Here is a 27214-nt window from a genome sequence, read left to right as displayed (position 1 = left end):
AATAGTATTTCAGATGCTGGTCAAAATTTTGTGTCCATGAACAACCAGAACTGGGTAAAATTCCCCAAGCCCAAAGTAATTTGTTATACATTTTATTTGGAGTTTTCCAGAAGAGTTAAAGAGAGGGGAAGGGGCCCTGCAGCATTATGTACAGCAATATCTAGTAAGAACTGAAAGAAGGAAAACTGGAAAACTTAGTTCCCTACATTGCAATGCCTCTTAGAAGACACTGCAAGGGGAGCAGTTCAGCCATCCTGTTAGCTACAGCATTACACTCATGCAGTGACTCTTCTAACTATGTAGGACACACTAGCCCTTCCCAGTGCTGTCGGTGAAAGCTTGTGTTGTTGCTGCTGTTTCAGAGAAACCAGGGAAATAGTTTAATAACTGATACCAGTTCCCTTTCTCTCTGTATTCTCTCTCTGTTTGTAGTGAGTCCCACCAAGGAGATAAAGATCGTGTCGGCGGTGCGAAGGAGCAGCATGAGCAGCTGTGGCAGCAGTGGGTATTTCAGCAGCAGCCCAACACTCAGCAGCAGTCCCCCCGTGCTCTGCAACCCCAAATCTGGTGAGCACCAAGATCACTTGCAATGGGCAGGAGCCAGAGTTCAGACATCTGTTTGGGGAGAAGGTGAAGAATGCCCAGCATCACACCTAAGCTTATGTTTTCAAGAATGCATAAAAATTTACATTGTCACAGGTTTTGTAGGCCAGAGGGGACTATTGTCATCTTCTAGCCTGAAGTCCTGCTGAACACAAGCCAGACGTCTGCCTCCAGTTACATCTGTCAAGTCCATAATTGTGGTTTGAACTTTAATTTATCTCTTAGCTGCAATTTATCTCATGCAGTCAGAGGCCTAGATTTGCCTCTTCATTGCCAAGCTCTGAACCAATTCAAATCTCCTCCTAGAGACATTCCTTAGGTGCAAGTCAGAGGAGCATTTAACTATCCAGTGACTGCTTGAGCTGCTCTGAAATAACACCACTGAGAAAGCAGAAGCCTCTAAAAAAAGAAGAGAGGCAGCATTATTTCAGCCTGTCAGGGACCATTTCAGTGTTTTTGTTTGAGTTTTACATTGGTCTGTTTTGGAAGGTAAAAGTAGTGTTGAAGCTTATTTTCCTTTTGAAAGGATTTCCTATCCCAGCCGGAAGGTTAAACACACCCATTCTTCCACAATTCACTTAAAATTGTTTCTTACTGTACATCTGGGAAGAGGAAAACAGACCAAGATATTGTTTCAGCCTCTCTGTTTCCTTCAGAAACAGTCACAAATTTCAAAGCAGGATCCCTTCTGCCCTTTGAGCTCCTTGTTATTTCAAATTTGTTCATGTCTTTGCTGGTGCTGTGGGGAGTACTGTGCAATGGGGTAGGGCTTCAGTGGATGTGTGTAATCTTTGCTTTCAGAGGGGTGCTGGCATTTGAAGTGATTACTAGGGAGTGCCTCAAGCACTAGATGAATGCTGTTCTAAACATTGACCATTCACTCCGGAGAGGAGTGAACTAAAGTGCATTTCATTCCTGCTGTGCAGAGTGGCCATCAAAAAGGGAAACCTAGTTACAGGGATATTTTCCTTCTCTCTCCTTTTGGCACATTTCCTTCCCTCTCCTTAGCCTCTGCTGGGAGTTCAGTATGAGGCTCTGAATTAAAATAATTGAAAGGACTCAGTAGGAGAGTATGCTCAGAAGCCATAACTCCCTACAGCAGACCTGGAATTGCTGTCAGTGCTAGTGGTCATCGCATCCTCGGAGTATTTTGCTGTTGGGCATTCAGCATCACCTTCCAGTATGCTTATCCTTACAGGGAAGGAGCTTGCCCCTGTGTGAAGAGTGCCACAGTGTCATGTTTTGGCAGAATGTCTCAGCTATATTTGCCCAGAAATGCTCTGGTAGGTTTTGCATGGGGAGCTCTTTGTCCCCAGCACATTAATTACATCCTGGAGAATTTTCTGGGACAGATAAAACAGCATTCAGGCACTGTCCCTAGATGTGTATGTTATCTCAAGTATGCCAACTATTCAGTTCATTTATGGTTCTGATTTTATATGAAGTGTCAACCCATGAGTAGTGAGAACAAGTTTATTTTAATGCAGCTGATTGCACAACACTGGAAGAAAAAGGATAGGCTGATGTTGCCCTTGCATAAATTCTTCAATTTTTTTAAAAGAAATTTTCCCTTAGGACTCATTTTCAAACTCTGAATAGCTTTAACAGACTCATATTTGAAAGAAGACAGCAATGGGTTTATAAACAGACTGATCTTTATACAATTACTGGCAGTAAAGGGTTATTTCTCCCATAGCGCAAGTACAAATCCACACGTCAGCTCTCATAGGTTAACATAAGGCTGTCAGATGTAAATGTTACGAGGAATTTTTAATCCTCTGCTGGACTATAAAGAGATTTTGTTCACAGATAGTTTCCTGCTATCCAGACACAGAATGTATCTCTGCACTATGTGCTAATAAACACAAGGTATATTTATTGTAGGATGAGTTCTCTTGCAGGCAAACACTTCAAAAACACCCAGGTCGTGACTTGACCAATCATGTAGAAAAACAGTTATCAAACAAAAAAAAAATTCTGAAGTTATAATGAAGGGAGGCACATAAGGGAGACCTGCATGGATGATTTACCTGATTCTGACTTATCAAATGAGCACAATCATTCAGGTTTTTTTACGTTGACCAGACATGCTCTGCAATGTGCAATACTGGCTAAATGACAGTTTGTCAAAATCCACGGGAAAATTAAAAAAAAAAAAAAAGGTATTGGTTTGTATGCTAGAATTCTCCCTGCTCCCATGCATGCCACTAAGAAAATCAAGAATGTTTTCAAATACCATCTGTATCGCACCTGTGACTAAAAAGATAGACATCAGCAAAATTATTTATCACTAAAAGAAAACAGCCATAATTTTAAGGGTGAAGCTGGCCAGTAGGATCAACAGTATATATCTTTATGTCATCCTTTGTCTTGTGGAGCATTTATAGACAGATAAAAAATGGTATTGATTTGATTTGTCAGAACTTTAAATTTACTTTGTTGAGAGGAAAGTTATCCCATTACATATCAAAGCAATGGGGATTCACCTGTGTAAACTTACTGGTATTTCCTTTCATATAAAATTTCAGCTATAGGTTACCTAGTCTGTCCCTGGGCAAGACTGAGTTACAGGTCTGTGCCTACAACTGCAGAAATCTCTTGAGATAATTGCTGACACAACCAGGATTTTCTTGTTACTTAAGTCTGTGATTCAAACTCGACTCAGATGAAATAGCAGAGAGCACCCAACAAGCACACAGCAAGCTGGGAAGAATCGCTGCTCAATACCAGGAAAGTTTCAACACTGGACACAGGAAAAGCCACGTTTGATGTTTGTGATAATGTTTAGGGGATTTTAATTGCAGATAACAGAGTCTGTTGGCTAAATGCCCCGATTTTCCAAAGATCTCATCATTTTTACTCATTCTGCAGGCTTTTCTTTGTTCCCTTATTACTTTCAAGCCAGTCTGCAAGAACTGAAAGCATATCTGGGATGGGACCAAAAAGATTTGTATCCCAACACCGTATCTTATTTTTTAGGAGAAACTCCAGAGGAATGGTTATATTTAATATTCATTTCTGTACCTCCACAGTATTAAAGAGACCCGTGACTGCTGATGAGCTCTTAATGCCTGGAGCCCCATATGTGAGGAAAACTTTCACGGTATGTCTCCACTATTTTTCTGTATTTTCTGCATGCTGTATGCATAAGGCAATCCAAACACGATTTCTGATGGGATAATTAGAGCTTATTTGCATTTGCTGAGGTTTGTACTTTAAAATCCCAAATTCCGTTATCAGTACTTCCACACATTTCAGGTCTGATTCTGCACTTGTTTATCCTGTCTTTATGCCAGTGTGGTACTGCTGACTTAAAAGGAGTGTAAAATTACATAAAGCCAATAACATTTGTATTATACAAACTCATCTAGACTTTGTGCTCCTGGTAATACTTTGTGCTCTGCAGGAGTGGATCACCTACCCAAAATGAAGTTTTCTACCAGGCTCTTTCTGCATGGTGTGACAGAAATTTGACTCATGTATGCTTTTAGAGCCTTTCTGTAAAGACATTTTTGAACTTAGTCATTGGAAACATTTCTTTTTACAGCCTCCTAGTTCAACAAAAAAAAATTCATTAAAAGCAAGAAGAATAATTTGGGTAGAGACTTTCCCATGAGTGACGTAGCAGCCTGTAGGCAATGTCCTCTACTATGTGTTGGAAGTATAGAGATGTTGAAATTACATCTTGGACTGTTTATATGTTGCCCCCCTGAATTTCATGGAGCTGCTTGAAGGTTATCATGCCCTTCTTTTCTCCTTCCAGATCGTTGGGGACGCAGTGGGCTGGGGCTTTGTGGTGCGGGGGAGCAAGCCCTGCCACATCCAGGCTGTGGACCCCAGTGGGCCAGCAGCTGCAGCTGGGATGAAGGTGGGTTTTCAAAATGAAATGACTTCCCAGGGGAATTTCTCGTGCTCAGTGAAGGTCTGGGCTGCCTGTACTGGGGGAGGGAGAGGTGCTTTTGTTTCCAGTGTTGAGTGCCTTTGTCTCAGTTTCAGGCATTTGTGCACAGTGAGTTCTGCTGCCTTTCAACCCATTCTGTCCTTGAGCTTCTTGAAGTCCCTTTTTCACATGAAACTTATTTATCCTTTCCAAGTTTCCTTCTTGACCCTTTCTCTTTTTGGGGTGGGTTTTTTTCAGCTGGTTGGCTGGTTTTGGTGGTGGTGGTGTTTTGGTTTTTTTGGTTGATTTTTTTAATTTTATTTTCGTGTTTTTTCAACTCTGCACAATTTTAGCATCCTTTTTACTTTGCAAGTTACGTGGTTGCTAGTATGCAGCTTCTGGACTTTGCCTATATAAGAAGAGGCAAAGTCAGACACACCTAGTGAAAGTGAAGCAAGCATAGCCCATTGTTCACTGTACATAGTTAAGATTCAAGAAATTTTGGAAAGAAGGATGGACGATAATTTCACATTTCATAAAGAGTTCAAATAGTTTCATACATGATTTAAGAATCAATAAATACACATTCCATGTGAAGGCTTTTGCAGTGCTAATGCAGAGCCCATTGACTTACCTGCAAGTTTGGATCACATCCCACATATATCTGTGAATTAACCTCTGCCCTATACAGTGCAAAAAATAAAAGCAAAGCATTACATCAGGTACAGGTAAAAGCAAGAAAGGGAAACTCGCTGCTACACCTGATCCAGTGTCCAGGCTGGGCCAGACAGAAAGACTAAATTATCAGTTTATGTCATGTTTTATTCTATGGCAGCAACACAGATGAAAGTTTCATGTGTATTCCACATGCATCCTAGTTTGCCACAAGTTTTGTCCAGCCTTCTAATTCATCTTCCTTTCCCATCACACTCACCCCAGCTGCCTCACCCATATATTCACACCCACTGAGCTGGAGGCAGCACGTGCTGCCACGACTCCAGGGATGTGCATCCTGCCCGCCACACGGTGCCAGACCGGCCATGGCACCGTCCTTAACAAATGCACTACAGGGGTTTCTCCTCTCTAGCTGATGTTTTTGGTTGGTTTTTTTTTTTTGTTAAATGAAACTTGCAAGAACATACTGCCTTTGAAACATTTTCTGCTTTTTGAGTACGGGCACGAAAAAGCCCTGGGACAGGGAATGGCAGCAGCAGAACCTGTTGGTGCATGCAGCACCCTCATGAATCCTGAGGGAGCTGGAATTTTTTTATTAGTTTTATACAATGCCTAAATATAATATATATTTACATTTTTTTGTATGAAGAGTATAATTTTCAAATAGTAATCCTGCCTTGAATTTAAAGGACCTAAATTTAAAAATAATTAATTTATTCGTGTGTATCTTCTAGATCCTGAACTTGGGGGTTTAGTATTTTACAGCATCATTTGTTCTTTGAATATAGCAACTAGCAGTAAGGTAGAACTATTCTGAAACCTGACTTGCAGAAACAACACTGTGGTGTCATATATGTAATCCAGTGGGGTACAGAGGTCTGCTTGAACCATTCAAGACATGAGAATGCAAAATAGCCCGCTGTTCTGAGGGGAGCAAAAAGTATTGTAAAACTGGCATGTATTACCTTGAATTTACACAAAGGGCAGATCTGATTATTTTTGAAGCTGTTATCTTTATATAAAATCATTTTTCAGAGCAGAATTGCACATAAAAATTTATATCCATATGTTAGATGAGCCTTTGTTTAGACACCGAAATTGGTGCCCCATTTTTGGAAATTCTGAATACCTTTAGCCTAGTGAAGAAATTGTGTTTTTCTATGAAAATAAGGGCTTTTGTTGTGATGTTCCCATGGCAATAAGTATGTAAATCACAGTGCAGTATCTGAAATTTTAAAAAATCTATGTCACTTAATCCATCTGTTTACCGAACTCCTCAATCTGGCAAATGTAAAGGAATCGCATGACAGGCTTTAGATGACAGGTCCTTGAAATTAAACCTTCCTCTGTGTGGAAGCTGCAGGAAGGGCACTTTGAAAATAGGCTGTTGGGCACAGTAACTTCTTGTGGGCTGGTGCAAGAGGCTTTTGACTGCAAAAAGAGTGCTACACCAAAGAAGCACTAACAAGGAAAGTTGGCTATGATGAAAAGGGCAAGAATTTGAAGAAGAGCCAAGACTTGGTGTTGCAGTTTGTAGAAAAGTTCTTGGCAGTAACAGCAGGGATTTTCCTCCTAAGGAGATGCATCCACTGTAGTTGTTTTTGGAAGTGTCTTTATTTGTAAAGCTTGTGATTTTGCACTTACCTCTTTTGGAGACCACTATTTTCCTGTCTTTGCATTATGCCAGACCTACTGTTGAGGGAGGACTGCTGGCTGCAATCCCATTGTAGGACCTCAGTTTGTGTGGTTAAAATTCTACCATGTATTACAGAAATCAGTAAACATTACAGGCTCAGCCTACCTGCAGGACTTTGTGGTGGCTTGCTTTCAGTTTGACCTTGGCTGGGTCCAAAGTGCTGTGAATTGGGAGTCTGGGTGGAAATCTCAGCGAGCTTGGGCCGGAGCTCTGCCCACACGCAGCGGCTGCGCGGTGGGCACGGAGCTTGGCAGTCACAGCGCTCCATCGCACACGTGCACCTCGGCGGGGCCCCGTGGCCACCATACGTGACATCCTCTTCTGAGGGAATTTTCAGACCATTTATTTCTGAGAAAATCCTTACGAGCACGGTCTGCTGAAGATGTGTGAGAGGGTGTTACGTTTTTTGGCTTTAGGTCTTCTGGGGCTGGTAAATAGGATTGCAGTTTGCAGTCTGAGGTTTCAGGTATGAAGCTGAGCAAATAATGCAATAAATAACTTGTCAATTAGCTTTATTAAAGTACTTTTGGCCTGGTTTGTTGAAGTGTTGAAGCTTGTGACAGCACTGTGAAGAGAGTGGTTGCTGTAAGCACATTAACAAGTGGGAGCTGGAGGCAACTTGGGGCTATGAAAGGAGTCAGTGTTGCAATGGTACTTCTCAGTTATTTGCAACTCTGTTTAGCTGTCTGCTGTCCTCAGCAGTGGCAGACAGGAACAGCAGGATTTTGAAGTTCCCAGGTTCCTTTAATATTCAGTATTGACTGGCTGCAAAATTTGGTTCTTTGCAGATGATACTGCTAAATACTGCCAGTTGTTGTCAGGAAAACTCTTTTTCCCTTTTTTTCAGTGTTTTATTCTGTAAGTTCATTTCCATTTTTAAGGTGAAAGTATTCTTTGAGAAGTTATGCAAGACTTCTAACTTGTGACTTAAATTAGGCATCACAAGTTTTAGTATGACATCACTGTGACAAAGTGTGACAAAATGAGCAGACCTAGCTTAGTGTGAGGCTTCTGAGAGTCACAAAATAATCACTCATTTTGCTGATTTTCCCACTGTCTGGAGAAGTCAGTGCCCTACTCAGACCTTTGAGGATCTGATTCCTTAAACTGATTTTGAGCAAATTAGTATTATAGCTGTTATACTTAAGGTCCTTGTATCATATAAATTGCCAATGACCACTCAAGTTTTTCTAGCCTGTTCTAGTTCTTCATTTCAGTCAGCACCAGAGGGTTTAAAGGACCACATACAGTCACTTGCACCAACCCCTTTTGTTTAGAGCTGTGCTTGGGGACTATGGTATGGAGCTTTTTCAGCATAGTTCTGCTCTCCTGGTCTTTAAAAGCTGGCTCAGTGAGGAGATCAGCTTCATAAATTTTTTGCCTGTGCCATCGTCATCTACATTCACAAATGATTATTTCAGGTCCAGTTTCTCAAGTGATTTCACTAGTGGAATAAGAGCCTGATCTCAAGTGTAATTGGGTTTCCACTGTCTCAAGTAGTTGATTGATGTCAGTTCATCAAGGTCATCAGGCCCAGTCTCCCTGCAGCCTAAGGAACTCAGGTACCATCTGATTATTCCAAGAGTACAAGTACTGCCACAATAACCAAATATTACAGTCTTGTAACATAAAAGATTAAAAGGTATGTGTTGTAAGCGTCAAGTGGGAGGAAAACAACCCCAAACCATGTGAGGTCAGAGGAATCACCAATGTCTTTGGTTCCTTGGAAGAAATTTGAACTGTGAGATTCTCATGAGGATGAACATATTCCATGCTGCAGAGAAACACAAAACACATTCCATGGTCTTTGCTGGATCAAACACGGTGATTTGCAGTCAAACATGGTGATTGCTTAACTTTTTGACAAGCAAGATAAATCAGGCTGAAAATAGTTTTAGAAAAAAAATATTCCCCCAGGAAAAATATCCCATTTATGGCTGTGGCCAGTTTCCAGTGTTTTACATTATAGTGGGAAAAGTAGGGAAGCATGGCTATTGTAAGTGAGAAACTTCCTTGAAACTCCTACAGGCAGCTTACTGGGAGCTTAAAGGCTGGGATTAATATTGTATAAATAAGGCACAATATGCATGCCTCCATTTAACCCTCTCCATGAAGTTTAGGAAAGGGAAGATACCTCTGTGTTTGGTGCTGGGCCTCTGCCCCTTTGAAGTACTGGGGAGATGCTTCAGTGCTAATTGAAGGAATCTGAAGGGTACTTTCACTTTTTCATGGGACTGAGCTTTAAATGAGATGAAATAGGTTTGGATAAATATTTATACTGTGCACTAGCATATGGTGTTGTTGAAGCAGATGCAATTCAGTCTTAGAATTCTTATCTTATACCAACATGTTACTGACTGTAGAAAAGCATAAATTACACGAGTTGCCATCTGTTTTCAATTACAGCATGAAAACACTGAGGCAGGTTGGGATTTTCCTTTAGCTGTGCTATCAGCTTGCTGCCGAATTTGATAATTACATTAGACTGAGTTCAGAATGAATGTATTTGGTAATTTGAACACTCAGAAAAAGTTGCTGACAAACTGCTTTCATAGCTTGTCCATAAATAGAGAACAGCAGAGCTAAATGTGCATAGCACTGTGTGCGATGAATGCCTCTACTGTAGGGCTTCAATATAAATGTGTATGTAAGTTTCAAACATGTCTCTGTAAGTGACTGCCTCATTTTCTGATAGTATTTAGTTATAAACTGTAACATAAAGGTCCATTCTCCTCCACAGAAGCATGGAAGCTGTATTCAAGCATCTATCACTTTAGAAAAATCTAATTTTAAGCAATCAGATTTGGTATTTTACCATAAAATCAACTCTGGGTTTGCAAAACCAAAGAAAATTCAAAGACATTTTACCTCTGTCTTTCACTTCATGCAGCAGTAACCAGGACCTCCTATTTTATGTCCTACTATCCATCACAGACATTGGAGACAGTGAGTAGGATAGCCATTAGCCTTGAACATCGTTTAAGTCATTCTCAAGAAGGGTGGTTGTCACACTAGGATGTGCTAAGAGGGTAGTAAGAACATAATGGTGAACAGTTTGGATTATTTTTTTCAATTATTTATTTGATTGTAGAAATCTTTCAAAAATGCTCTAAAGATAAATTTAGTTAGGCTGTTAGTAGGATAATGATTCAACAGAATTTGGAAGAGATCGAATATTTGTGAATGTGAAAATACTCAGCTCTGCCATCAACATGAAAAATGGGTTAGTGGTTAGTTGTCCTGGACAATTGTTTATCAGCATTTACATCAGTCACTCTGCTTTCCAGTCAGTGATGGAATCAGTGCCTGGGTGTCCCTGCTCTTTGTCTGCCTTCTCCTTTTGGTCTGTGGTTGTCATTTGCTCAGGGGATTTGCTGGTGATGCCTCTGTAACCATCCCAGATTTTCCATTCCCGGTGTGTGTATTTAATTAAATTCAATGAGTAGTTCCCAAATTTTTAGCGTGAATCTTGTTTCCACTTTTAAGTAGGTCGGACCTACCCTAAAACCATGTTATCTAACTATACTGGGATTAGTGCCATCAAAATTATCATAGTAACATGGTTCTATAAGTACTTGGCAGAAAACTGCACAGCACCCATCTCCTCTTGTCTGGGAGTTTTGTGAATTCAGCGCTCTCACCAAGCTAGAGGCTTCTCTAAGTGAAGGAAAACATGGTTTTGAGAGCTGCAGTGTGTGTCACTGCCAGAACTTGCCACAGGAGACAAGTTTTGGAAAAGCTCTCCTTTGCCTTTGCTATACACTACTACAAGTGCAACAACAGAGTCGTTACATCCTTGATCATCCTTTGCATTAGCACAGTGTCCTTAGGTTGATTGGAATAATTGAATTTTTTTCTCATCAGTCCTCCTTTCTCCTCAGCATTGGGAATCCCAGTCCAGGATTGGATGTCTCTCTTCTGCCCCTTTCACTACACCAGCTACTACTCAGTCCATTTTATTCCTCTTCTGTGGTGGAAGCCTTACCATTGTTGGACCTGTGTGAGTGTCAGGACACTGTCTTAGAGACCCTGTACCACTGTGCTGCTGGTCAACCTGCCACATGGTGGCCACAATGAAGTCACAATTTGGATTTGGATTCTCATCTTTATCCTATCACAAACCCTCTGTACAACACTGACCATTTCCCACCAGAATACATAAGCATTATTGTGAAGTAGTTTGGATTTAAAGAGATGGAAAATGCCAGCAAATCTGACTTGTTAACAAACTTAATCAAAACATTTGATGAGTAGATCTGCTTTGGTACCTCTACAAATGAAAAAAACTCTAGGTTTTCTAAAGTTTCCTTGTTTTCTTGTGGGGCCATCGTTCACAGCACAAGGTCCAGGTTTTCCAGTCTCAGAGCAGAGAACTTGCAGACTGGATCCACTGACTCCCGTGCAGCAATGTTACACCAAGCTCCAAAAAGTTTCAAACTTCAGTTTGTACAACCGTCCTCCTTCTAAGCCATCCTCCTCCCCCTCCTGAAATTTGTATTTGTATTAAGGTCAGATACTTTCTTTGTGACATGACCCTGCCATCTCTGCCCAGGTGGCAACTGCTCTGTGGACAGAGACTTTGCTTCCAATGCTTTCATATTGCAGTCTCTGCTGATCTTTACCAAAATTCTCTCCTGCTTTGCTCCATTTTCCACTAATAAATCATTAGGCTAAGTGTGACATTTTAGTTCTTTAGAAATTTCTGTCATTTTCTGACATGTCAGAATTTCATCCTACATTCCTACTTTTTTTGATGGATATCCATTTTTTTTCTGCTTGTTTCCTTGATTTGTCTTGCTTCTTTCCCCACAGAGTTTTATAAGGTTTAGTTTGTTTTAAGACATCTCTTCTGAGGCTGCAGAACTTCTATTGTTTTGGAAGGTTAAGTGAACCCCACCCTTGTACAGGTGCTTTGGAGCGCACAGACACCACCAAGTAGATGGGGTCTGGGACAGCACTTGTTTCAGTGGACCATCAGCCTCTGTTCTTCTCAGCTAGTGGACATAAAATTGACTGAAAAATCAGCCAGCTTTATATTGGACTAGGGATCAGGTTGCTTGCTGTGACTATCTGGGACTGTTCTATGATAAAGAAATCAAAACTTGACATGTGAAAAGTCACCCACTAAGGTATAAGGGGAAAGAGCCCCTCCTATGCAGTCGGGCAGCACAGTGCGCAAATGTCACGCCAGCAGGATGGCAACTGAAAACTGCACACACAAAAGAAACAGAAAAATTCTTTTAATGATTGTCAGTCCTGAAAACAGGATCTATGTTATTCACTATAGAGAAAGGAATTAAGGCAGTGAGGATTCCTAGGTGAACTATTAAACAAGTGAGTTCAACTTTTTGAGTCTAAATTTCCCCTTTACAGTGAAGCTTCTTTTCTTTTCACCTGTAAACTTACAAGACACAGGTTTAGTGAGGTTTTACTTGCTTATCCCAGACCCAAATTTTGGCCTGCAGAGCAGTATTAGGTTTCCAATGATTTTGTGATTTTTCCTAAAGAGTCTTTTAACAGAGAGAGTTTTACAGGGCAATAAAATGTCTTTTTTTTTTTTTCAACAACTGAAACATTATGTGAATACAGAAAGTTTCATAATATCTCAGCGCTCTTTTTTCTGCATTCACAGCAGCATAGTTGACATTAGAGTTGAACTTGCTTGTAGACCAGTCACCTAAAATGCTGTTGGGCAACAAGTGACCCACTATACTGGCGTCTGTATATTGGCTCCTTTTCATCAATAGCAAACACAAATCCAAAAAAATATTGCCTGCAGGTTCATAATCGGCAGTCAGTGGATTTTTAAAATTAAGTCATATTATTTTAATAAATGATAGTTTTAAAAATTCTTTTCAAGTGAGTGGTGTTTTATGGCAGGATAACCCAGACATCTGAACACCTTGTCTTTATGGAAGTTCTTTCTTGATTGTTTCTGGAGTCTTACAGCTGTAGCTATTCAGAAAGAGAGGCAGCAGCACTGGTTTCAGCTGCACAGTAAAACAGGGCTGTGCTTGTGTTTTGATACAACTTCCAAATTCCAGTGTGGTCTGTAGCCCATTGAATGGTGGTGCCTGCCAGAACAGCTGGGATTTTGCCCAAGCTCAAGCTGTTGTAGGCTATTGCAGGTCAGTCACAGGTAGTCCAGGCTCACCAAAGAGAGTACTGTCATCTGAAAAACTGACCTGCAGAATGGCTGAAATCTTAAGAGAGGTTATCCTAAGCGTCTCCAAAAAAGACATACAGTTAGAGCCCAGTACAGCAAAATGCTGTCATTCTCAACTGCTTTTGCTCTCGATTGAGGATGAAAAGCATTTTGTATTATTAGGTTTAGTTGCAATATCCGTTTCACTTGAAGCCTTGAAGTGTTCCTCAGATTCTGTTGGGTTCACAGGATCATGGCTATCTCAGCTCTCAGCCCCAAGCACTTCAAGGATGCTGCTGCTCCCCAGCTGCTGCTCTACAGATCCTTCCCTGCACTTCCCCATCTCTTCCCTTGTTGTTGCTCGAGACACAAAGTGGCTTCCTTTCATGATATAAGCAAGTGATTCGGGAAGCATGTTGCATTAAAGCCAAGGATCTGTTTAGCTAGCCAAACACATGAAAAAACAATTGCACTTTTGTCTGTGCAAACAGAGAGCAGCTGTTTGTCTCAAATGGCGCAGACCATTCCTGCTCATGACAGGCTGGATAACGGAGGGTGCTGAGGGTGCCCTGCATGAGTCTGTCTGCCCTTGTAACTCCCTTGTTTGGACTGTCTTAGGGACTGTTTTTACCCAATATGGGCCTTGAGGGCACTGCATTTGGTTAATTTAGCATAATTATATTTGACCATGTAAGTAAACTGATATATAGTTTTAAAATGCTTTATTCATTATGTGTGTTTTTATTTTGGCAATTCTAGTTTAGTTATAGATACATCAGAAATATTAAAAAAAAAAAAAAGAAATTTAAAAAAAAAAGAGGACACCAAAAGGTCAACCCAAGCATAAAAAGACATTATTTCTAAGCTTAGACTCTATGTTCTTTTGACTCTGATGCAGTATTTCACCCAGAGCAATCTTTAGCCATTTGAGTTATTTAACATTTTCAGAGCTGTTCTGTGGTAGGTATCAAATTGCAGTATACAATAAAAATGCTTATAAAGTTAGACATGCAGTCACTGGTTTGCTTTCCTGATGTGGCCCAGCCTGGCTCAGCTTTACCTGTGGGTATTTCTCGCTGGGACTCACATTAAGTCAGTGATTTTACACACCAATTCCCAATTAGGTCCATGGAAAGCAGTGACCTATATTTCCCCATTCCACATTTATGGAAGGTTTGCATTTCAGGGTATTAGGTCCTTATGTTATTAGTCTCCATATATCTACAGATAGTGTTAATTTACCTTCATGAGTAATTCCAGTTTGCTGTGTCAGCGTTTGTCTGACTGATCAGTCAGGGAGACTCTGCTGCTTGCAGAGCTGAGAGCTGTGTGCAGCCCAAAAGCCTCACGCTCCAAAACAAGAGTTGTTCTCATGGGCTCCTAGGTCGGCTCTTTTCCCCCTCTAATTTGTCCACTCTGTTTGTGGCTTTTGCATGGCAGTGGTTTTATTCTCTTCCTGGTGAAGAGAAAGGACTGAAATTCCCATTGATTCCCATCAGTGGGAAGGGAGGGAGGGAGAGACTGTCTGAACCAACAGTGAGGCCATTGAGAATCTACAACTTTTTATATTATGTGACTTACTGTGTTATAAAACAAATACTAATTTATTTGATGCCTTGTTTTTTATTATATAGTTTTTAGTTTATGTTGTTTAATTCCTGATATTTTTTTTCCATTGTAAACCAGCTTGTTTGGAATACTATAAAAAATTCGGACTCTTTTTTGAAAACAAAAGAAGTACATAATAAGTGCATGTAATGAAAATATGTGATGAAGCCTTGCTCAGTCAAACTGTCCAGAGCAGACTGCAGTCACAGACCAAGATGGAACACAAGAATGATGCACTGATGCACTTATTTTTGTAATTCTGTAAATGGAGATGATTTTCTGTGCTGTGTGTTGTAGTGTGCTGATGGAACAGTGGGCCAGCTTCACACTGGTGCAAAGACTGAAGAAATTCACCCCTTGAGAGAAAAAATCCTGTGTTTATGCAATACCTGGATACTTGCCTACTCCCACACCACCCATTCTACAGCCAATTGCACTTTTGCTAGAGATATTTACAGAGCTGAACACACAGCTGTAATTTATTCTGTTCCATCCAGTTACCTCAGTTATGTAGGAAAGGCCATTGTATGATTTTTTAACCTTCCGGCGACATGCAGTAGGTTGTGAATTGTGAGGTTCCAGCTTTGCTTTACTAATCCTATCAAGATTGCACGAATTCTTTAAAAAAAAAAAACCCACCCAAAGATAAAAATCTAACTGGAAACATAGCTTTTAGGACCTCTGATTTTCATCTCTTTTCCTCATTCCAATGTGACAATGTAAAGCTTAGAAGAGTGGGAGCAAATACTTCACTGCTGCCTGTGTTTGCTTTTATGTGGAAGGTTAGTCTTGGGTCTTGGGCTTTTCTGTGGCAGCACATTCAGCATCTTCATGGCCTGGGCTGTTTGCTGAGCATGGAGATTCCTCTGTTTTATGGCTGTGGGCGACCTATTAAAATAGAAGATCCCCTGTATCAGCACGACTGCAGGTTTTGTGTCTAAGTATGTAAAAGAAGAGTCTGAGCCCTGTGCCCTCTTCTCCTCCATCATAGTTCTCCTGCCCCAGATTTCTCTGTGCTTGTTGCTGCTACCGTAACATCCATCTTGCCACTGATTTCACTGAGACTTTAAGTTATCTGAAAACTTAAGCTGAAGTTTACTGATCTAAGTGTAAGCTGCTGCCAGGAGTGTTGATTCTATCTTCACCTCCTTTTCATCTCCCTCTTTCCCTTTGCCTCCAACCAGATATGTATCTATTCCCTCCTTCCTTCATCCATGTCAGGCACAACAAGGAACTTATTTTGCCTGGAGACAGGTCCTTTCATTTATTTATTTTTGCTGGCACAAGATGAAAAGGGAGCAGTGCCTGACTTTGGCGCAGTGTTCCCAGAGCCAGCACAAAGGGACAGGAGCACCTCTTGGGACCACAGGCACCAAGTCCTGCTATTAACCTTCCTCCCCTTTGAAGGAGGTTTGGTATCCGGATCCACAGGCTTCTTGGCAATTCAGGCTGAGCATATCCCTTTTTACTGGTAGAAAGGGCTGTGAGGTCCCAGATCAGATTACAGATCCAGCTTTTAATAAGCAAACCTTTTCTTTCCATGTTTCTTTTAAAAGTAAAATTAGGTTTTTACACCCTGAGGAGAGGGAAACCTCATTCTCTGATGTTGTCACTTAAGGATTTTATGTACAAATCAATGGTGTGGTGTTTGAGGTAGAGGGTGATGTTGTAGTAATTGGCTTGGAAGATTTATTAAAGGGAGATTTATCTAACAACTGGCAGGGCAAACCTGCATAGTTACCGACTTGTAAATAGCTCCCTTTCTAATTGGTAACTGCAATAAAATGCACAAACAGCATAATTTTTTGTTCTGCTGTGACAAAATAAGAACCTTAAATGGGAGGTTTTAGCTTCACTCATTTCTCAATTCCCTCATATTTAAATTAGATTAAAAAAAAAGATGCCTTGATTTCCATCTGTTTGCTTGAGAGTGCAATGGTGCTCCGGAGGTGGGAGTGGGAGCAGTGGTTCCCAGCATCTGCAGAGGAGCAAGGGGAATGCCAGGAGGGAAGGAAGGATCCCATTGGAAGGATACCTCTTCTTTTAAAACTTTGGAAACTTGGATGTCCCTTCTTGCTGAAAGTTGGAAAGCTGTGTTTCAGATACTACGTTCTTGTAGCACCTAAGCCTTGTCCAAATTTTGCTGAAGTCTGTCAGCAAGACAAGAAAAGCCAAAGCAGAGATATTGCCTCTTTAAACAAGCTGTGGCAAAGACTATATTTCCTTTTTTTTGTTTGTTTTTCCCTTCACGTTTCAGGAGTTCAGTAACCTTCCCAGGTGAGAACTGTGGCCATACCACAGGAACCAACCAGTAAGTTTTCCATTTTAGAACTGGCCCAGAGTTTTTAGAAGTATCTATAAAGAGTGAAAAGTTTGATTTGTTTGGTATCCTGCTGAAGACACCGCCAGGTCACTGGCGATTGCAAAATGTAATTCCTCCAGCCCTGATTTCACAGGTGCCCATAAGGAAGGGTTCTTACTGACAGCATGGCCTGATATTTAATATAAATCAGGTTCTCAAGGTCTCTCATGCAGATTACACATAAGAAACAGATTGGTTTGCTAACCACTTGGGGAGAACTTTCCTCTGGAAGATCTCAGTGAGTTTCAGAATATCATAATGAAACAATTATAAGTTTGAGCTACTCAGACTGGCCAGCTGATCCTTGTCCCTGCAGGATTAGTAGGACATGAAAAAAGCATTTATTTATAACTGTTGAGGATGTCTGCATAAAAGAAATGTAAGCAGGCTGGATCTGTAATGGATTTCATTTTAATTTTGCATTATCATGAAGAAAAGCAAAAATATTAAAGTTGGGCTATACTTTTTGAAATAATTAGATTGTCAATTCTGGTATGAATTTTATTCTGTAAAATTGTCAAAACACACTTTTCTTTAGCCAGCTCTGAAAGAAGTTATACTTAGAAACTTTTATTTTAGTTCTTAGGAAAATTGCTGAAGAACTTTCCAAGGTTGAAAATAACTCCTACATTTTCCTGAATTTGTCATTTCTATTTGATGCTAATAAGGTTTAAAAAGAAGACTGAAAAGAAACCCGTACATTTCTCCATGTATTTTGGGAATGGTTTGCCTTAAAGTTAAAATTTTCTGTGTGACTTTGTCATCACACCAGATGATAAGAAGAAATAATAGTCAAGGAAGCATGTCCTAAACTATCCAATAAGTGTATGTAAGTCAGTGTACATACAAACCATGAACAGAGCAAAGGGTTAAATCCAGTCTGTCTCATAGTGGATGACTGAGCCAGCCTTGATTCAAACACAGCTTTCTCAACTACTGCTTCTTTCTGTGCAATGTGCTAATGAAATACCCTGGTCTCAAAGGCCTTGCAGTAGGACATGGCCCTAGTTTAAGCTGTCAGCTGCTAGAAATCTGCTTCAGATCCACACAGAGTCCAGGAGTGAAATCGTGGTTGCTCCTAAGTGAAAGATTAGTGCAGTGTTTTTTAATATTTTCCTTCATACAGTTGCCACGTGTACAGTAATATTCACATCATCAATTGAAATTAATTGGTGGCAGTGTTTTCAGCATCTCTTTGCTGTTAATTGCTGATACCAGAGCAGCTATCAGTACCAAATAGCCTGTGAAACCTTTCCATTTGGTTGACCTTGGTGCTGTTGGAGGAGAAAAGTTGAGTGTACTGGCAGACTTTGTGCTTTGCAGTCTTAGATTCTGAATGTTCCCATTACTGCCTAGATAATTGTGTAAAATATCACTGCTGCTGAAAAACAGCATTTTTGCCACTATCTTTACTGTGTCATTGCTTAATCTAGCTTTGCATTCAAGAATTTCAAGCCTACATTGTATTTAGTAACACTGATTTCTTTGGTACCTATTTGATCTCCATTTGTAGCAGTGTTTATATTCTCTTTCCTAAAGTGAAGTTAACAAAAAAAAAAAATCCTGGCACTGAAATATAAATGCTAAATCCACTGAGAATTAGAGCCTTAACCCCCAGCCACTGGAGTGGGGTGCACACATCTGCTGCTGTGGAAAGGGAAGTTCCTCAGACACCTCCAGCCATGCTGCCTCCTGCCAGTTGTGTTTCTCTTCACCTTAAGCTTCTCTTTTTTTTTTTTTTTTTTTCAAAATAAAGTGGGCATGTAATCGTGGCCTTATTCTACTCTTTTAAGATACATTATCTGTTGACTGTGCGTGGCTGTTACTTCCTTCATAACCCATGATGAATGGTTGGGCTCATTGCATCTGTAAATTTAAATGATTTTTAGGGCTGTCCCAAAGAACTTTGCAATTTTCTCTTGAGCCAAACTCTACAGTGGGAATTTCCAGCTCTTCATAATCTTTCACGACACCCTTCTAAAAAGTGTGCCTAGAAAAAGAAAGGCGATTTTAATAGGATTTTTAAATATAGTTAATTCAAAGAAGTCCAGCAAGCAAGGCCTGGCCCCATAGGGAGAGGCAACTAAAGCCTACAGTGCCTAAAGCACAAACAATGCCTGAATATCCAAGGATCCAGGCTAACTGCCTATTCTCCAAGAACATTCCTGTTGCATTCATAAATATTAAGGTCATCCTGAGGCAGAACTAACTAAGAATTAGTGACAGGTATGCAATGTTTTTATTTAATACTTGGCTTTAAGGTAATTGCACAATTCCACACCCATGCGTGCAGCCAGTCTCCAACATCCCTTAGAAGCATCCTGCAGTTATCCTCATCCCAGCTCCTGAAAAACACCGGCTCAGCTGTCCAGCCCTGGTGCAGGCAGCTCCCTGCGAGGGAGCGGGGCTTTGGTTTGGCCAGCGGGCAGTTCTCCCGGCAGGAAAATCAAGGGGTGTGGATGTACATCTGCAGGGCAGCTTGGCAAGGCTGGGGAGAGGCAGGCAGCCAAGGCTTGCTGTGGAGGAAAGAGCAATTACCAGTGAGGGGGAGGAAGGGTTGTGCAGCTCCAAGTACAGCACAATCCTGATTTTGGCCAGTAAACATTGCGGTAACTGATTATTCTCGCCTCTTCTTGCCGTCTTCAGTCCAATAATAAATGGCATGACAGATCTTTGCTATCTTCCTTAAACAACAGGTTTCCAGATCCTTTCTGTTCAAATGTAAGCCCAAACTTGAAGTTTACCTTTTTATGGAAACACCTGGATTTGTTTAAACCTTCTTTTTGTGCCATGGAAAACCCACAGAAGGACAGAGGTGCTTTTTCTTCTATCCTTGCTTCCGTGGGCTGCTGTTTCCCATGGTGGGAAATTGAAATACTCAACAATAAATGTTTATTGCTGTAACACTTAAATATTTGAAATCAATTAAGGGAGGATTTTTCATTTGAGTGTTACTTTATTTAACTGTTATTAGTTCTGTGGTTTCTAGGTTGCCACATCCTGACCAACAAAATGGTTGGAATTTATTCTGGGCTGTATCATTTCTTGAAGTCTAAGGGATAAAAAGGGATGCTTATCTCCTGTCAGCTCCTTGGAGAGCTATGAGGAAATGAGCAATAAAAGGTTCTTTGAGGCTTTTTTAACTGTGGTTTATCATCTATTATAGTTACTGATGTGTGGAAACAAACAGAAATATTTTACATGTTTATAGTTACAAAGCCCTTAACAGCTGTAGCTACGAGCTGAGCACTTACAGCTTTTTGAAATGTGTTTTTATAAATGTAACATTAAATCATTGTGATTCTGTAAACCAGTTGCCTTAAGAAAACTCCTGAGATAATAATAGGAGCATTGATCTACTCAGTCAGGGCTGGTTTGTGGGTTCTCACTTGCTCTCACTGTTTTCCAGTTCCACCAGTAGAGCAATGCAGGAGGTGGGCTGTTTTGGGGCAGGGTTGATGATGGCCAAAATGCACAAAGCAGCACTGCATTTTATTTCACCTTTCTGGATGTTGTGCTGGATGGGAAATCAGGGTGGGGAGAAGAAAACTGGGTGAGTCAAGGGCACTCAGCAAAATGAAGGACTCAGGACTATGTAAACCTCCTTCCCCTCCTTAGGACTGGAGGACACAGCAAATGTCTCTGTATTTCTTTATCCCTGAGGGCACCAGATCTGGAATTTGCAGAGACTCAGTCCTCGGGAGCACTGGTCAAGCGATTACTAGGAAGACAGCTTTCTGCTCCCAGGCTGGCTGGACCTTCATTACAATTTCCTGTTCCTCATGGGTCTTTTCATACAATTTTAGGACAGGACTGCACTCTTCTCTGAGTGCATTTCTCCTCTCTGCATTTCTCTTCTCATCTGGCTTGGGTGCACTTCTTGCATTTAATGCTCTCCAGTGGAAATGACGAAACTAATGAGCCCTTTGGATCCAGTGCAAAGGACGGGATGAAGGGGACTGTTCTCAGCATTGCTGGTTAATAGTACTGCCAAGGGCAAGCAGTAAAACAAACACATTGGGAACACAGACATGTCAACTCTTGTCTGCTGCGTAAGAAATTCACTCTTTGGCATCCAGATTGCTGTTCACACTACTGTCAAGCCTGTACTATCCACATTCACGCTGTAGCAGCCCTGGTATGGCTGGGTGGCTGGTCTGGAAAGTCAGTTCCTCTGCCAGGGATGTTCCCCGGAGGCCCCTGAATGCCCCTGACATGATCCAGCGTGCAGATTTATCCATCGCACACTTGCATGCCTGTCCCTGGCCAAACACGAATCCCATGCATTGGGATTCCAGTAACTCAAGAAGTCTGAGAATATGCAGCAGTAAAACAAACATCAGCCTTTCAACTTCCAAAAATTGCATTAAGCCAGAAGAGACAATGTTGTTTCTTCAGGTCTGTTTTAAATCAACCCAAGTATTATTCTGAAGCCAGAGCTATAATTCAGTAAAACTTGATACAATCTTGGAAAGCCATAGAAAGCTTTAGGAAATACCACTGGAAGTTGAGACCTACAGATGCAGCAATAATCTGCATTTTTAAACTAAATAGACGTGCCACTTAAATAGTAATTGAAGCACACTGCAGAGGATGAGGGGTTACCTTTTCAACAAAAATACTTACATTTAGAAGTCTTTGTCTGCATGCAAAATGTGAACCAATTTCCCAATGCTATTTGCAGCAGAAATATTCATATAGAGGAAAGATACATCCATACTGCCATGGGAGTTGGCTCAGTGATATTGCTGGTTGCCATACTTTGATGATCCTTTAGGCTACCAGGAAGGCTGACTTCCAGGATATTCAGCTCTGCAGAGGAGTTCAGAGGATAGGGAGTAAGGTGCTAGAGAGAGGCCTGCCCTCCCTTCAGGGGCCACTGCTCCTGCTCTAAGGAAAAGAGATTAAAATAGTTTGTGACATTTTGGATGAAATGTTACATTTTTGCATTGGCTTTGCTTCCTCTATAATTTTCCTTAAATGGAACATTGATAGCTACATTCTGTCCATTTTGCACAAATATGAATTGAGTTTCACTGCACATTTTACTTGAGAGGGAAGGTGGTTGATGCACAAAAGTTAAATGACTTCACATGTAAGAAAATCTATTTTAGAGCTAGCACTGAAGGACACCAGAGCTGCTTCCCACCTCTCCTCTATCCGTTTCTGTGTCGTGTTTCTGCCTAAATGGGAAGGGTAAAAAATCATAGACTCATAGAATTGTTAAATTGGAAAAGACTGGTTGGTTTAATAGCGAAGAGTCCAACCATTAGCCTAACACTGCCATGTTCACCACTAAACTGTGTTCCCAAGTGCACATCCACATGGGCTTTTTTTCACACTTGCAGGATGGTGATTCCGCCACTTCCTTGGCAACCTGTTCCAATGTCTGACCATTTCAGTAGAGAAATTTCATTTAATATTACAGAACCAATTAGGTTGGAAAAGACCTCTGAGATCATCGAGTCCAACCTATGACCTAACACTGCCAAGTCAACTAGATCATGGCACTGACCCTCCCCTGGTGCAATTTGAGGCCATTTCCTCTTGTCCTGTCACTTGTTATCTGGGAGAAGAGACTGACCCCACTTTGTTACAACTTCCTTTCGGGTAGTTGTAGGGAGTGATAAGGTCTCTCCTGAACCTCCTTTTGTCCAGGCTAAATAATCCCAGCTCCCTCAGCTTCTCCTCTCCAGACTTGTGCTCCACACCCTTCACCATCTCTGTTCCCCTTCTCTGGACACGCTCCAGCCACTCAATGTCTTTCTTGAAGTGAGGGGTCCAGGACTGGACACAGTATATGGGGTGTGACCTCACCAGTGCCGATCACTTCCCTGGTCCTGCTGGCCACACTGTTTCTGGTCCAGGCCAGAATGCCATTGGCCTTCTTAGCCACCTGGGCATGCTGCTGGCTCATGTTCAGCTGCTGCCAACCACCACCCCCAGGTCCTTTTCCATCGGGCAGTGTTCCAGCCAATGTTCCCCAAGGCTGTGGCACTGCAGGGTGTTGTTGTGACCGAGGTGCAGGACCTGGCACTTGGCCTTGTTGAACCTGATAAAATTGGCCTTGACCCATCAGTCCAGCCTGTCTGTATAAAATAAAGCATGAAAATTTCTAGTGTTATTTGCTTCACAGCTTCTTTCTTACAGACAAGGTGACGTATGAGTAAGAAAACCTTCTTGTTTTCATTGAAACATCAGGATGATATTATTGTTCCTTTAGGCTCCATATTTTTATCATTAAAAACACAGATCTAGACACCACACATTTTTGACCTTTTTAACAAACTCTATAATATGATTAGATACAGAGAAGGCTTAATGTCTTTGAGGAATCAATATTGTCTTTCTTTTCCTGCACTTTTTTACAACATTGATGTGACTTTTTCTCTGATTAACTCTTTTAAGATATGCATTGATGTTGATCAGAGTATTTCTGTCAAGCATTTTTAAATTGAAAATGGCCTACGATAATACAAAACTTCCAGTGTTTGAATTTGTTACAGCTTTTACCAAAAAAATTAGCATATTTGAAAATAATTAATAAACCATAGTTGCTGAAGGAAACTGAAACCAGTCACATGGCAGTGACATTTTAATCTCTCCTAGTACTGACTTCATCTTCCATGATATTATTTCCTAGCATTTGGATGCTTTGATCTAGTGAAGTAATAAGTCCAGACTTTGCCCTAAGCCTGGAAACATGATGCATATTTTTAATGTGACTACCAAGAGTTGACAAAAATGTTTTCTAAGAGAATGTTCAAGACAAATTAAGGACAACAGATTGTAATAGCCAGAGCTGCCTTCAATAGAATCATAAAATGGCCTGGGTTGGAAGGGACCTTAAATATGTGTCCTCTGCTGTGGACAGAGACACCTTTCACTAGGTCAGATTGCTCAGGGCTCCATCCAGTCTAACCTTCCAAACTTCCAGGGAGGGCACATCCACAACTTCTCTGGGCAACCTGATCCAGTGCCCTCACCACCCTCACAGTAAAGAATTTTTTCCTAATATCTAATCTGATCTACTCTCTTTCAATTTCCATTCCCCCTATATGCCCTTGTAGTCTTCACTTTCTTGTAGGCTCCCTTCAGGTACTGAAAGTCTACAATTAGGTCATGCTGAAACCTTCTTTTTTCCAGGCTGAACAAATTCAATTCTCTCAGCCTTTCCTCATAGGAGATGTCCTCCATCCCTCTAATCATCTTGGTAGCTCTCCTCTGGAGTCACTCCAACAGCTCGATATCCTTTGCTGTGCTGGGTCCCCAGAGCTGGATGTCCCATACTGTTGGCAACCCACCATTGATATAATAAAATATCATTGTTATAAGAAGAGAAATCTCCTTTTTGTAAGAAAAATTATTGATGTAGGACATCAGAATTGCACGGATTTGAAACTTGCAGTGACATTTCAAAAGAAATTATGGAAAATTAACTTGCCAGACTAATTCTAAGAAATGTGGGGTTTTTAAGAGTGCTGAATGAGATGCTATGAAGAGTTCTGGAGGGTTTGCCTGATCAAGAGTTAATAGTACATCTGTGTAAATAATCTAACAAAAAAACCCTCTAATGCCTAACTGGTTTTGCTGCTTTCTTTCTCCTCAGGTTTGCCAGTTTGTTGTATCTGTCAACGGCCTCAATGTTCTCCATGTGGATTACAGGACAGTGAGCAACCTCATCCTGACTGGCCCTCGAACAATTGTGATGGAAGTGATGGAAGAAATGGAGGCCTGAGAAGGCAAAAAGCCCTCTTACTGGATATTTTTGTGAGAGAAATGGTGACAACCATGAAGTGACATGACACAAGGCAGCAGGATGTTGCTTTGTCTACATAGATGATTTTGCTTTTGGGAAGAGGACTCTCTTTCATTTAACAATAATAGCACTGATGATTATGCTAAGATGTGAACAACAGATACCAGCATATTTTCACTACAGATTTCTTTTTGCCTGACAGAAACAAGATTAAGGCCTTTAGATTGTATGTCCAGCCATGTCTGCGTCAGTCAGAGTGGTTTCCAACCTAAGAGGTTGTGCATATTTCCTCATAGTCCACCACTGGATCAGAGCACTTCAGGAGGTGAAAAAGCCCAACACGGTGGGGTCAGTATGTCACAGATGGTTTGCATGGCATATTTACACTGGTAAGCATTGTCCTGGTGTCCAACTTTGTCCCTGGAGCATGTGCAGTCACAGTTGCTCTCTCCTTAGGCCAAGGGACAGTTGACTAAATGCTGGCTTGATTGCAATCAAACACAATTGAACTGCAAATGCATGAAAAAAAGGTGTCTGTGCTCTGTAGATGATACTCTGGCCTGAATGTTCAGGCCTAACTGAATACATGGGTTAGTCTAGAAAGAAAATGGAAAAACGTGTGGTACTTTTACAAAATCTGCCTTTGAAAATTGGTCTTTTGGTTTCAATGCTTACTTAGAAGATTTAAACACTGGTTTAGGTTCTTGAGTATAAGATACTGATTTTGAGGTTTTTTTCCGTATCTGTAAATGAAAGGTGCCTCAGGCTTGCTGTTCATCACTTTGGAGAAATTTTGGACACCTTTATTCCTAAAAGAAGAATATTTGGCAGGTTGCAGTGGGGAATTCACAGTGTTAGCTTTAGGAATGATACATCCACATGCTCCACTAGCATAAGTACACTTCAAATTGAAGCAACGTACTTGAATGTACATTAAGCTTGTTAGCACTTTCCAATCATCTGATGTTTTGCAAAGAACCAACTTGCCCCATGAGCTGCATTTGACACTTTTACTAATAAAACATTGTATTTAACTGACTCTTACTCCTTTTCAAACAGTAGGGTTTTTCATTGATTAAAAAAACCCATTTATACAAGTTTCATATTCTGCAGTTAGATGACTCCTCAGCTCAATGACAAGGGGACTGCATGGGTTTTCTTTGATCTTTGAATGGAATAAATACATTCTTCTCCACAAAATTATAAATGTATTTTGCAGACTTTCTCTACTGTCTAAATTTTACAATTAAAGCTTGACTTTCTGTATGCGCATACCACAAATCGTTCAGTTATGGGGTGGGGAAAGTATTTTTTCCTCAAATAATGTTGAAATATGTTTTGTATTAAAAATTGTTCTCACTAAATAAATTGCTCTTCCAGTATGTTTTTTACTCAAACACTTTTACATCAGAGATACAGCAGGTCTTCAAAATCACACGTGCCTGCAGCTTTGTGGGTAGAAGTCCCTGTGTTCTGTGTTCCTGATAACAGTGTATCTGTGGTTGATTTTTCCCCATGAAAACTTCTCATATTCCACTAATGCGCAGCAGTGCAGAGAGGTATGAAACTGCACCTGCTGACTTGATATTAACCAGGCACAAGGCTGTTTGGAAGATTTGTTTACACTGTCATCTACCATGACAGTTGTTTATCCCAACTGTACCCCAGAAAATTTTGTAACCCATACCAGATTATCTTCTGCAGTTCATCTAAAATAAACAGTGGGGCACATAATGTTACATGAGATCGTAACCACTGTCGATGGTATCCACTTGGAACAGTTGGAAAAAATAATTCCAGAAATGTTTCAGTATGCTACAAGTTTTTTATTTTGTGAATCCAGGAATGCTTTTTTTTTTTTCCCCTCCCCAGGGTTGTTTCGGTGGCTTGGGTGATATATACTTTGTACCCCTTTAAAATATAAATTCTGCATGTTAGGCTAAGTCAAATATTAAAATGAGAAGGATTTTCTTAGCAAAATGCTAATGATTCTCTCTAATGCCATTGTGGATTCTTCTGTATTACATCTCTTGCCTTAGTTAATATTCTGCTACAAGTTCTCTGTAGCTTACAGATAATTAAGAAACTGGGTCAGAACTGGGCTTAATAATGCATTACAGAGTGCACTTTAGACTGGAGCAAAAGGAGTGGGAATGGGGGCAGGGAAAAATCTGTGCATTTCACTATGTTACAGATTGAAGATGGCATCTTGATTTGCAAAATACATTAGTCTCTATCACAATTTGAGCACGGCTACTTGCCTGCTTTTAATGGGGATTTCCATATGGTGTTCTCAACTTGATTGGCAATCCGGATTTTAATTAATTCTTTCCCTCTTCAATGTGACAAAGGTATTCAAATTATCTCTGCAATTAAATTTTGTATTTTTGAAAAGAGGATGCAAAGTAAACAAGCTGTGTGATGTATCATTTCCAATTAAGTTGCGGTTTGTCTGCACACGGTGCTGCATATGCTGCGAGACGTCC

At 40.7% G+C, this 27214-nt stretch overlaps 1 protein-coding gene across 1 annotated transcript in view; it reads left to right on the top strand.

Annotated features, from left to right (window-relative positions):
- Window positions 1-26100, top strand: part of DEPTOR (DEP domain containing MTOR interacting protein) — a 75623-nt gene extending 49523 nt beyond the window's left edge. Inside the window, exons 7-10 of the mRNA XM_050321590.1 lie at window positions 433-567; window positions 3636-3706; window positions 4367-4471; window positions 24579-26100. Of these exons, the coding sequence (XP_050177547.1) occupies window positions 433-567; window positions 3636-3706; window positions 4367-4471; window positions 24579-24707 (440 nt within the window). The 3' untranslated portion in view covers window positions 24708-26100. The remainder of the gene's footprint in view (window positions 1-432; window positions 568-3635; window positions 3707-4366; window positions 4472-24578) is intronic.
- Window positions 26101-27214: the final 1114 nt, after the last annotated feature.

The sequence above is a fragment of the Myiozetetes cayanensis genome, unplaced genomic scaffold (assembly GCF_022539395.1).
Source record: "Myiozetetes cayanensis isolate MyiCay16 unplaced genomic scaffold, myiCay2020 scf1, whole genome shotgun sequence".
Taxonomy (NCBI): Eukaryota; Metazoa; Chordata; class Aves; order Passeriformes; family Tyrannidae; genus Myiozetetes; species Myiozetetes cayanensis.
The sequence above is the reverse complement of the archived record's forward strand: the minus strand, read 5'-3'. Positions and strand labels throughout refer to the sequence as shown.